This window comes from Mus caroli, unplaced genomic scaffold (genome assembly GCF_978045245.1).
Source record: "Mus caroli unplaced genomic scaffold, Mus_caroli_1 scaffold_19, whole genome shotgun sequence".
NCBI lineage: Eukaryota > Metazoa > Chordata > Mammalia > Rodentia > Muridae > Mus > Mus caroli.
Genome location: NW_028227274.1, coordinates 58,310,060 through 58,322,991, shown reverse-complemented (window position 1 = coordinate 58,322,991; position 12,932 = coordinate 58,310,060). Strand labels below are relative to the sequence as shown.

The window sequence follows — 12,932 nt, the reverse complement described above, 5'->3', positions numbered from 1 at the left end:
TTAGAAGTGTAAGAAGAAATTCTATTCTTCAACCTATTCCATAGGTTTATAGCTACTCAAACTATTTTAGAAAAAACATTTTCCCTTTCTTCTGTGTTTCCTTTTCTGTGCTATTTATTTTTACTTCATTACAAAGAAGATATGATGTAAATTAGGGAATGGGAAATGAGACAATCAGCAACTTACAGTAATACTAAGGAAGGTATGATGGGTTCTTGGGATGTTAAGGAGCAACACATGTCTTTTTTTCAGAAATAATTTATTAAATGACTTTTATTATTCATATGGAATAGAGCAGCCCTTTACTGTCACAGCATTCAAAACACCAATCACTATAAAGCAGAGAAATTTCATCATGTCCCCTAGTTCTGGCATAGAATTATAAAGCTTCTTTAGTATTTTCTCAAGGATTCTGACTAGATAGGATTTTTGTAAAATTCTTAGTCCTTATTGAAGCTACTGTGATTTATCTTTCCCTTTTTAATTTAATTACATATTTAAAATGTTTCTTAATTTACTTTTATTGTATGAATGTTTGCCTTACATGTATGTCAGTGTACCACATAAATGTGTTCCTGGTCCCTGTGGAGGTGAGGAGATGAGATCATATCCCCTGAGACAGAATTTGCAGGTAACTGTGAGCTACTCTGTGGGTTCTGGCAGTTAAATCCTGGTCCTTTGCAAGCTTAGCCAGTATTCTTTACCAATGGGCCATCTCTCTTTACCTCGAAGACATCCCTGTACATGCCCATCCCCTTTTTGCCATTTTCTGGAGTTCTAGGGAATGAACTTGAGGCCTCATGAGTGTAAGGCAGGTATTAAACCAATGAGTTATTGCCCCAAACCTCCCTTCTTTTTTTTTTAAATGAAAAAACATTTTTGCATGTGTATTTCCATATGTGATATCAGGCATGAACATGACATGGCATGTATGCAGAGATCAAAGGGTGAGCTTGCGTGTTGGCTTTTACCTTCCACTTGCTTGAGTCAGGGCCTCTTATTTACTGCTGTATGTGGCAGGATAGCTGGCCCCATGATCTTCCAAAATTTTTCTCATTCTGCCTCCCATCTCACCATAGACGTGCATGGATTGCAGATGCTTAGCTGGCTTTATGTGGGTTCTGGGAATCTGAACTCAGGTCTTCAGACTTGCAAGGTCTACTTTATCTACTGAGTCATCGCTCTAGCCCAGTTATGGTTTCTTCTTTAATAATTCTCTTTCAAGAAAATCTACAGTATCAAGTTTAAAATTATACAGGTCATTATCAAGAATCTTGAGGCAGATAGTTTCATTCCATCTACAGTTTAAAAACAACAACTCCACCAAAAACAGCAACAAAAACCCCTGGATATTTATGAAAGAATGTAAATAAGCTGCTACTTAGCACCTCTCTCCATATACACAGTTGACGATTGCCAGCTAGGGAATGGTGCCACCCACAGTGGAAAGGGTTTCCTACCTCAATTAATATAAGCAAAATAATTTCCCAAATGCAAGCCCCCAGGCTCATCTTTCATGAGTCTCTAGAGTTTGTCCAGTTGACAACACTAAACACCTCAATGCTAACCCTGAACATGGATGTTGATTTATATTGAACAAATTTAAATATAAGTAAAATTACTTGATCTGAGAGTTTACTCAAAGTGAGGGGATAGTTTTTAGCTATCAGTTTATTTATACATATCTGATCCCCTTGCTGTAGCTAATGTTGATACATAATCACTAAATGTGGATAAAGTCTGAATAAGCTGGACATTCCAATATATTGTTTTACAGTCAGTGTCCTGTTTTTCTTTAATTGATTCTAATTTTTTGACAGTCACAGGACTTCAGCTTAATTAGAAGGCAACTTATTTCTTAAACATATCTCTTTCAGAAGAGTTTTAGCATCCTCAGTCACCATGTCAAGGAAATGATATTTCAGGTAAAATATTTCTTTAAGAAAATGATTTTTAGTAACTAAGTAACCGTTAGCCAAACAGAACTCCTGAATATATCTTGAAAGCCTTTCTTGTATTGTTTCTTCATCTGTAGGTTTGAACACGGCAGGAGATTTTATCATGGCCTCCACCTGATCCACCCCTATTTTCCAGTCTCTTGCTAATCTCTGCAAAGATGCTTCATCCACTCCAAACACAGTGCGGTACAATTTCATGCTTTTCTCCAGAGTCTCCAAATCACTGTCCAAGAGAAAGGTCAGTGTAGGGATGATATTTACTAGGTCAGCAGCAAAGCCTTCCAGCCAAATCCTCTGTTTCAGAGATTGCCGCTTCTTTTCAATGACTGATTCTGTAATATTGGGTAAGGAGAGCATAAAATTGTGTCTCTTGTAGACAGGGAGGTCACTTATCAGCTTGTCCATCAGGACAGGGAAGTCAAAGTGACAAACATTTTTGTTAGAGACCAGGAAGATCGGTGGCTCAGCAATGCCGTTCTCCCTAAAGGTGTTCACACAGTTTTGGCGGATGTCCTGCAGGACCTTTTCTCTGTCAAAGGTTTGAGGTTTGCCGTCTGCTTCGTTTGATATGTCAGAGTCCACCTTGGTTCTCAGGAAGTAGAATTCCTTCTTCATCATGCTAATTGCTTTGGCGAGGTCTATATCATTTTTCTTGAAGCGTGTGGCCGATATAATAATGAAGAAATCGTACTCATAGAACTTCATTTTCTCAAGGTAAGTGTTTGGTGGGAAATTTGTGCTTCCAATCCCAGGCAGGTCCCAAAAAACCACATTGGGCATATTGGGATGTTTGTATGAACGTATTTTCATGGTTGTCTCCACCACCCCAGTTTCAGCTGCACCATTCTCTTCATTCCTAATGCCTCTCAGGCTATTGATGAAGCTGGACTTTCCTGATCCCGTCTCCCCAGTGACAGCAACATTGAGCAAACTACTATCAATTTCTTTTAATGCATCACTGATTGCAGAGTTTGTCCCTTGAATGTTCCCCTTTTTCATCCTTAATTCAATCAAATTGAGGGTCTCTTGAGAAATGATTTTTCTTCCCGTATTAAATTTCTTAAAATATCTAGTAAAGCTGGAGGGCAAATCATCATCATCACTCTTAGGTGAAGAGAACAGCTGACCCATGACTTCAAGCAATAAAGGCACTGTAAGAAAGAAGGGAGAACAAAGAGGGTATACATGGAATTTCAGATTTTCATTGTAGCAAATTTCAAGCACATCGCTACATATACCATTCATAGTGGTTGTAGTTATGCATTCAAAGTCCCCTGTGTTCATTTTACACAATTGGGACTTTGACTAACATTATCCAATTTCACTCTTCCCACAGCCTGGCAGACTACCACCCTTCTTTTCACTTCTATGAGGTTGGCTACTCTAGGTTTCACCTATGAGTGACAGAGTAGGGTCATTCTTTCTGCAGATAACTGAGACCATCACATGAGACTTTAATGGTTTATTCTCCACTGTCTCTTCACAAGTTCATTTTACCTTTCAGGCTCCTCTGTGCCTCTGTTAAATGTAGACCCTACCAGCAGAGGTCCCACCCCTTCCAGCTTCCAGTGTACTTCATCTGTATCTGGTCATGGGCTCCCCATTGCCCTTCTTGGGCTGCATGTCTGTATCCATCATTCTTTATAATCTAAGCTATTTGGCCTTTGTAATTGTTCAGATCTTATGGTATTTTAAAGGAAGATACTTCCTTACCCTTCTTATTCCTTCTGCTTAGACTTGTTAACAGTCTCTTAAAATTTCTGGCTTCTGGTCACACACAATTCCTTATTTATCTGCTCAGGCTATTCAACATTCTGAATTTGCTGTTTTACTGAAGTCTCTTCATTTGAACATTTTTTGATGGATCCAGCCTGATCTAAAATATACAAAACTTTCCCAGTAGAGTTGGGTTGAAGGCCAATGGCCACGCCTCTTTCTAAGGAGGAATGGGACCAGACTTTGGAAAATGTAATGCATATTTAGGTGGGGTTTAGTGTCTGCCTGTCCAGCCACCAAAGTCACAAGGATATGTTTGGTTTCCTTTAAAGATAGTTAGCTTCCCTGAATAACAATAACCAATACAGGTAAAGTAATGTAAGGGACATCACCCATGCTGGCAGATTCTTTGTTCTGAGGTGGCACAAGCAGGGTACCTGCAGAATTACAAATGAACACAGGCAACATATGCAGGTTTCTGGAGAAGGAGTAGTCAAGGCTGAATGGATTTAGATAATACTAACTCCTTGAACTTGGATGAGACAATCTGTATTGACACTTGGTCTATATCCAGAGGTTTGACTTTATGAATATTCCAGTGGGGAAAGGAAGACTGGTTGGTATTTGATCAGCTACTATGCAGACAACATATCTAGAAGGACATGCATAACTGAGTTCTACAGCAGCAAGAGGCCCAGGTACTTATTTAGGTAGCATTCCATAGCCCATGGAGTCATGGAAACCAGGCGGCAGGTGCTATGAGCAAAGTTTAAATTCTTTACTCCCCGAAGCCACTATGCACTGTTACTGCATTCACACAAAATCAGAACAGAAGCTGGCAGTGATAGCCTACCTTTAATCCCAACCTTTCACAGGCAGAAGTAGGCAGATCTCTGTGAATTTGAGGCCAGACTGGTCTACAGGATGAGTTCCAGGACAGCCAGAGCAGCAGAAGCAGAGAAATCCTGTTTTGAGAAACAAAAACTACACTCCAAAAAATTGGACACAGGAAGCTAACATGAGATGGAAAGTCAGTAAAGCAGTTGGCATTCCTGTAAAATGCTTGTGCCTCCTGAATACAGTACAGTCATGTGATGTCAGCCTCCATGTATGGATGTATCAGAAAGGGCAAGAGCAAGTGTCAATCTGTTCTTGACTGAACAGGGCAGATGCCTTCACTCAGCTCCCTCAAGATATTCTTTCCTTTCTTGTCAGCTAAAATGTTATTTTGACAGCTGAGGCAGTTCTGTCCATCACTTGCATGTGAGCATGCTCAGGGAATGTAATCCTAAAATGCTTATGCCTGAAAATTCACACACCTCTATGTGAAGATGTATGGACCCCCCTAAATAAAATTCCCATGCTTCCTTTGTTGGTGAGTGAGTTAGAGCTTTACTTGGGAAATGATTCCTGTACAAGCTTTGCCTGATTTAGGTACTAAGTATTTGTCTGCCATGTCCTATTTGGCTTGTTTATTTTGGCTTTGTAGTAAGAGGTGCACTCAGTGGATCAGGCCACACATTGGTTGTACCCAGATGAAAGCTTTTAATTGCCTATTCTAGGAAAGACCCATCTCCACTGTCAGGAATAAAACAGGGAAGGGAAGCATCTTAGGGACCTGGATTTCAGTTTGCCAACAGCCAGGTGTTCCTGAGAACCCTTTCCTGCCTCTCTAAATCTTCAGAAGTTGTTCCAATCTTATGAATGTTGCCAGAGCTTGAGCCTGCTAAGAGTTCTGTGATAGAGGGAGAAAGACCAGATGGATCAGGGAAGCATTCAGAGTGTCACACACAGCTTTGAGATTGCATCTTGATCCTGGTGTCTGGAGAACTGACATTTTTGTCCATAAAGTCTCCATGTAGACTAACAGGAGTCTCCTTCATCTGGAATGGGAGGCTAGTCAGGGAAACTTGACTATGAAAGTCTCAAAGGAGGTCTGAGGAGATTGGAAGCAATTCTGGGTCTAACTTCTAGCAATCTAAAGTATTAGCCAGGACCACATCATTTTGTAAAACAACCACATTTAGATAATTTCAGGAATGATAGGTCTCCATGACTAAAATCGCCTTTACCTCTAGATTCTTGATCTCCACACACTCATAGACTGCTTGAGTGGGAGCACACACTACAGGCTCCTCATCAGTCGCATGACAGAGAACATCACCTCTTTCTCTGGGACCCTAAGAATGGATTTCCCAGTCTGCCACGTGGGCTTGATCTCAGAGCCTTTCCTGTGCCATTGTCTTCCTTTTCTATCTACAGCACACACAACCCCTTATCTACCCCAGTATGCTTCTTGAACCCCAGACCTGGCATCTTTCCTGATGACAAGGAGTTGGAATTTCTCATCCTATAGATTTGTATATAGGATAACGTATTCAGTGTGTGTGTGTGTGTGTGTGTACTTTGGTTTGTTTTATTGATTGGATGGTTTCCTTTTCATGTTCCAGATCATCCAGAAATGTGATTTTGCAACTCAATCCTGTAAACACTAAAGTCAAATTTCAACTAAAGAGTTTGCATGTTGACTAGTCTTGCCCTCCCCCCCAGCCCAATACCCCAGTGTCATACCATTTCCTGTTTAGTTATCTTATTTAATGTAAGGGCTATATAGCAGCATATAAGTTTTCTAAAGATTTTCAACTGAAAGGTAACACTTTTAAAGATCAGACTTAAGATGGAAGCTTACTTAGATATATGGGAAAAACTCATTGGAGTAGAAGACTTAAAAAATCCTGACATCATAAATTTAACAAAATTATTCTTGTGGTTTTCTTAAAATGTGTTTGATATATATTTGCATGCATGTGTATGTTGTGTCATGTCTGCATGTATGCTTATACTCATATACTACTATGCACCCGAAATTGTCGTGTAGTGGGCATTAAGCTAAATTATAACTGGTAGAGTAGCCCAAAATGCCTTATAGTTTGCATAACAAATAAATCTTTGAGAAATAACTTAGATTCTCTGGTAAAAGATGAGACTGCCTTCAGAATTCCTTATGTGTATTCTTCCTGTGCTTCTCGACAATTGGGTTAATAATTGTCTCTTAAATGATGTAAGGCTCTTTGTTTCCCTGCGACAGATTGAAGTAAGAACTATTAAGATTAATTCCCTATAAGATATTCCTACTCAGAGACAATGGATGCTCATCTCTGGGCCTGCCCTGCCACAGGACAATAACATAACCAATAAAACTGGGCACAGACACTGCCCAGAACAGCATCCACAGATTTGTTTTTCTTTCTTAATATTTATATAGGTTTTGAGTCAATACTTATCTGACCTCTAATTTAACTGCACACATCTATTCTCTTTTGTCTTCTGAGAATATGAGTGGCATGGCTTCTGATTTAAGGTATCTATTTGTACTGTTTTCTGCTTCTTTCCAGAGCTCTGACTGTTGCAATAGGGGACATAACTTCATTATTGATAACAGCTCCATGGGGCCTGTTCTGAGAAATTGCTCTAAATATACTATGACCCTATGATAAAGCAATCATTTCAACCTTGCCAGGTCTTTTAGGCAATAAATAACTTAGTTGTTTATTTATATCATTAAGCTTTACAATATTTAAAAAAATTAAAAAAGGATTTAATAAGTAAGAGAAAAAGTGCTTAAAAGGTCATAAGTAGGTGAATACATTTTTAAAGAAAATGTTGAAGAAAAGGAATTTTAGCTTGTGAATTGGTTCTGTTCTGCAAGGATGGCTCCAGGGTGAGGGGTGAAAGAAACCAAAATCCCAAAGTATAATCATCCATAAATATTTTGTAAAAGCTAAAAAAGCCCATGGGTCATAAAAGGGTTTTAAAAATTCCCAAGGTCACAGTTCACTACACTGAAACAAATCTAAAAATTGAGTCTTGTTTATATTAACGAGGTTCCCTTAAGATCTTGATTTGCTTTGGTTTCACTTACAAAAGTAGAACTTAAGATAATCAGAGCCATAGGCTGTGATGAGTTACAAAAATATTAGATTCAACAGCCCTTCCTGGGGCTAGTACAGAATACATTTTTATTTAATGTTATGGGATTCAATGTCTGAATACCTAAATTCATATATACTTTCTTGTAAAATGATCTGAACTTTATGTTTCCTTAAGATAACTATTTTTATTTTCTCCTGACATGCATGTGACTTCTGACAAGGACAGGCCCTCTGCCTTAGCACTGTTGTTAACAACACAACAAAGTGCCAAGTAACAGTGGTGACAAAGTCTAAGCTCTCTCCCCATACTCAGAAAAATGGCCTCAAAGATACATAACACATCCTGCACGGGTGGGGGCACTGCTCAGTGCCTGGCCTCCTGGCTATGTAATTCCTACTAAACTATCAAGATGACTCCATGAGACTCCATGATCTTGTCCCCTCTGACTTTCGTACCCCAAGCTGGACAGGTATCCAGGTTATACTCAATCAACTTTAGATAAAACTAACGGAGGGGATGGGGAGAGGCAGATTTAAGCTTTCCTAATAGTTACTGAAATTAAATATTAGGTAATATATTTGGCCAGTCACAAAAGCTGACTGGACTCTGACGAAAATGCAAACAGTGATATAGACCAGGGCAACCAAGAGCCTGAACACACTGCATTTAGCCTGAGGAGAAGGAGGAAGTCATGAAGGCAAAAGATGCTGGAGATCTTTTCACAAAAGCTTCACATTATTTTAGTCCTCATCCCGGTTCTAATTAGACTCTGAAGTTTGTCTTGGGCCAGCAAGATGGCTCAGCAGGTAAGAGTACTTGTCACTAAGCTAAGTGATCTGAGTTCTAGTCCCAAGAATTCACATAGTAGTGAGAGAGAATTGACTTCTACAACTTTTCTTTTGACTTTTATATGCATGCTATGGCATGTGAGCTTCCAGCCCCAGTATATGAATATACAAAAGATGAATAAATAAATGTAATAAAAATATTAAAATGCATTGTATACAATTTGTAAGAATTACTAACATGATAAAGAGGAAAATAACAGCAGAAAATGGTGTTCAATGTCTTTGTGCTGTGTATGAATACAACAAATGACAGTGATATGAAATATCAATCACTGAAGAAGGATGCATGCCTTCATAGCACCCCAGCTCTATACTAAAACCCAGGACGTTAAAGAAGATTGCTCAATTAAAATGTCCAGAGCATCTACCACTGCTGTTTTTGTAAATGGACTTGTTGTCAAGTTGCCTTCTGCACATTTCTGATTATGCCAGAGACAAGGGTTTTGTTGCTGTTCTTTGTGCCCCATTTGCTTTGGTTTTGAAGTGGGTATGTTTTAAAGCATCATCTTATAACTGGTCAAAGGGCTGAGAATAAGAGAGTTGAGTGCTCATTTCTAAATAGAATAGGTGTGTGTGGGGGGTACATCTATATCAATCCCCCTCTTATTCAGGCTCAGGAAACATCATGGAAGAGCCAGGGACTGAGGCCAGGGGAGTGGTGTGAATTAATGTCTTATTAATGCAACGTGGAATTTGCATTCATGCCTGCTGAACAAGACTTAAATGAGAGATAGCCCTTCAACATTTTAGCATTAATGAGACTAGGGCACAGGAGGCCTTATCCTTAGCCAAGAAGATAGTAGAGTAATATAAGAATAATGCCTGGTGGGGGAGGGAGTGTCATTTTTTTTTCTTTTTAGAGATGTAGCTATTTGAAAGTTGCCCATAATCCAGTTAAACTCTACACCCAGAACATGCAAGCAACCCTAAAATCAGTGGAGTATTTGAAAATAAAAAAAAAAAAAGACAAGAGAGTCCCAGAGTGAATAAGAGTGAGAAAAGAGGGGAAGGATGGGGGAAGATGATCAAAGTATTATATCCACATATGACATCTTCATACAGTAAATAGATATATTTTTAAAACAAACAAACATACAAATCCTAGAATTGCTCCCCAGCAGGTTATAGCAGAAACTTTAAACTGTGTGTCATCTTTTCCTTCAGTGTAGCTTCCACTGGAGTTTACAGTAAATCTGCTGCACTGTGTGGAGAGAGGCAAGAAAATAGTGCTAGGACTTAACTGGATCAAGACACAGCAATTTTCATATATTCTGTAGTGACATTTCATAACACACATCCTTCAAGGTTTATTTATAGTTGTTACAGGAAGTGGAGAACAAAGAAGCAAAACCACCCCTCCTGAAAATTTGGTAAATTTTAAATAATCATTAGGTCATTCAGTTTATCTCTGTCTAAAGAACATCTGTAAACAAGTCCTTACGACCTCCACTCAAAGCCCCATAGCTTTCCAACTGAGGATCCCAGCTCTGAGGCCATGTCTCTAAATGTCTTGTTACCCACAGGCTCCTTAGGAAAGAGAGGATGATAGTGAGTAATCAGATCTGAAAGCTGAGTTACCAGAAAATCCTGTGTCCAGTGGATGCACTCACTGTTCCAGAGAGGAATAACCCTCAGGTGCGCTCTTGGCTTGAGTCTACTTCTGATTCTCAGCAGCAGCAAGAAAATTGGGCAGGATTTTTGTACTCTGCTGATTTTGGTCTTCCCTTCTGAGTGTGCTACCCAATCACAGGGGAGTATGCATCTCGAGTTCCAGGATTTCCAAGAACAGGAAAGTGAAACTAAACTAGCTTTCATTCCTCTAAAGGGATTGTTTCTAATAAGTAGAAATTGTGTTAAAAACAAAGCTGTATTAACACCACTTTAGTGAGTGACAGTAGCTCCAAAAACAACTTAACTGCCTAGGTCGGAAGATCCTCCATGGCCCCTTAGAACTCATTTTCTTCTTACCCCTGTGCTAGATTGTTTTATGTCAAGTTGACATAATCTAAAGTCATTTGAGGAGGGAAACTCAGCTAAAATGTTTTTCTAAGATTAGGCTGCAGGCAAGCCTGTGGGACATTTTCTTAATAAGTGATGGAGGAGGGAGGGTGCAGACAATTGTGGGTGGTGTCATTCTTGAGCTGGTGTTTCTGGAGTCTATAATATAGCAGACTGAGCAAGCCAGTAAGCAGCAGAGACTCATGACCTCTACTTTAGCTCCTTCTCCAGGTTTTTGTCCTATCTTCTTTGAATGATTAACAGTGATATAGAAGTATAAATCCAAATAAACTCCTTTCCTCCCCAATGTGTTTTTGGTGGTTCATCACACACACATCACAATTCACTCCTGATTCCACAATCACATTCTGAGTTTAAGTGACTTAGCACAATTCCTGGGTCCTGTGCCACTGCCAATTTTAGTTTCACAACTTCCTCCAATTTTGCCCTCTGACTACAATCCTGTTTGGCCCTATAACCATTATGGAGTCATATTCTTCAGTCATTCACACTACTGTAGCAGTCTGGAGGGAGAACTGGACCATTGGGAATGAGAAGACAGTCACAGTTGGAAAGTCAGTGTGGTTGAAGGTACACAGGTCCTCAGGATTTCATACATGGAGATCTACACTCCCATCCCTTTACTACAACTCTCCACAAATCCAGGAGTGGGTGGTGTTTATTAACATTTCAACAAAAGTAACTAAGGCTCTAACAATTAAGTCATTTGCCCCAAATCACATAGGATGGTGTCAGGCTTATCACTGCTGTGATGAAACACTATGAGCAAGGAGTCCAAAGGAGGGAAGTGTTAACAGGATTACACTTTCACATCACTGTTCATCACTAAAGCCAGGATTAGCAATGCAGGAGAATTCCCACCCACAATGGGCTGGGCCCTCCCCCATCAATCACTAATTAAGAAAATGCCCCATGTGGGCTTGTCTGCTTATAGCTAGATCTTCTGGAGACACTTCCTCAACTGAGGTTCCCTCCTCTCAGATAACTGTAGCTTATGTCAAGTTGACACAAAACTAGCCAGCACAGAGGAAGTATTTTCCATCATTTAAAAATTGTTGTCATTCAGGCACTGATTAATTAAAGCTTTCCATATGTTAAGACCAACCTTTTGGGATGGAGATCCAGAGGGAAAGCTAAGCTTTTACCCAAACTTGTTTTCCTAGCCCTGAATCAAGTGAGGGACAAAGACTGTGATGAATCATAATCCAGTCTGTTGTCTAATGAGGTCCTCAAGAAAGATCTCCTGGGTAGATAGCAAGTAAGGTCAGGTTATGAGCCTAACACTAAAAAATATATATGTTATGGGCACTAGAGAGATGGCTTCTTCATTAAGAGCATTTACTGTTCTTGCAGAGGACCCTTGAGTGTGTTTTCCAGCACCACTGTCAGGTGACTCAGAACCATGTGTAACTTCAATTCCATAGATACTGATTCTCTATGACCTCTGCTGTCCCCTGTGCCCACATGGTGGCGATAGACTCACAATGATGTATGTGCACACACACACACACACACACACACACACACACACACACACATACATACACACACAGACAAATAAATCTCTCTATATAACACATACATATTACATTTTTATTTGAGGGGTACTGAAGATCAGTGTTTGTAATGGTTCTTTTAACTCAGGATGTGCTGGTGAGGTCTATTCTGATAGTATGAGGATCTCAACAGTCTCTTTTCTTTCCCTCCTCCTCTTCCTCATTCCTCTTCATCTGGTGGTGCCCAGGGATGAAATGAAGGACATGGCCCCTGCTGGGAAAAATATCCTACTGCTCAGTCACACCTCAAACCTTCAGTCACTTCTCAATGGCCTCAAGCCAATATAAAGAACACATCCTGTCTTAGTTAGGGGTTCTTTTAGAACTGTGAATAGATGCCATGCCCATGAGAACTCTATAAGAAAACATTTAATTGGTGCTGGCCTACAATTCAGGGATTTAGTTGATCACTGTTATGGTGGTAAACATGGTGGGGAAGCAGTAACATGTAGTGACCCATTTTTCCCAACAAGGCCACACCTTCAGTAATGACACTACCTGAGTCTTTGGGGGCTATTTTCATTCAGACACCTAAACTGGTAATGGTCACCAAATGAGAGAGAGAACATGCAGCATTTTTCTTTCTCCGTCTGTATGACAGTATTCAATATGAACTTTTCTTGATCCATCCATTGACTTGCAGTGTAGACAATTTCCTTTTTTTTTTTTTGAACAAATCACTAGTATTCCACAGTGCATACACACTACACTTTTATCATCCACTAACTGGTTGAAAGATATTTATGCTGTTTCTATTTTCTAGCTATTGTGTATACAACAGCAATGAACCTGGCCAAGTGCCACGTGTACTCCAGTGGTGTTTGCATGACAAGTCCAAAAGCTTGGCCAAAGTCCTGAGGGAAAACTTTTCATCGAAACTGATTTCCTAGAATCCTTGGTGT

The 12,932-nt window shown here is 39.7% G+C and overlaps 1 protein-coding gene across 5 annotated transcripts; it reads right to left on the bottom strand.

Annotated features, from left to right (window-relative positions):
* Window positions 1–242: 242 nt before the first annotated feature.
* Window positions 243–10,199, bottom strand: LOC110284779 (interferon-inducible GTPase 1). 5 transcript variants are annotated; one of them, XM_085833745.1, is made up of 4 exons: window positions 10,034–10,199; window positions 9,552–9,656; window positions 4,528–4,658; window positions 243–3,109 (listed from the first exon to the last, which is right to left on the bottom strand). In XM_085833745.1, exon 4 carries the CDS (start codon window positions 3,087–3,089, stop codon window positions 1,836–1,838), a length of 1,254 nt encoding a protein of 417 aa, XP_085689871.1. In that variant the 5' UTR covers window positions 3,090–3,109; window positions 4,528–4,658; window positions 9,552–9,656; window positions 10,034–10,199; the 3' UTR covers window positions 243–1,835. The 5 variants fall into 5 exon arrangements, with proteins under 5 accessions (XP_085689871.1, XP_085689870.1, XP_029327866.1 ...); XM_085833744.1 differs by having other exon boundaries at window positions 4,528–4,639; XM_029472006.2 differs by lacking the exon at window positions 4,528–4,658.
* Window positions 10,200–12,932: the final 2,733 nt, after the last annotated feature.

Bases quoted from the DNA above. Each gene is read 5' to 3' on its own strand.
- LOC110284779 (XM_085833745.1), bottom strand. From the start codon at position 3,089: ATGGGTCAGCTGTTCTCTTCACCTAAGAGTGATGATGATGATTTGCCC.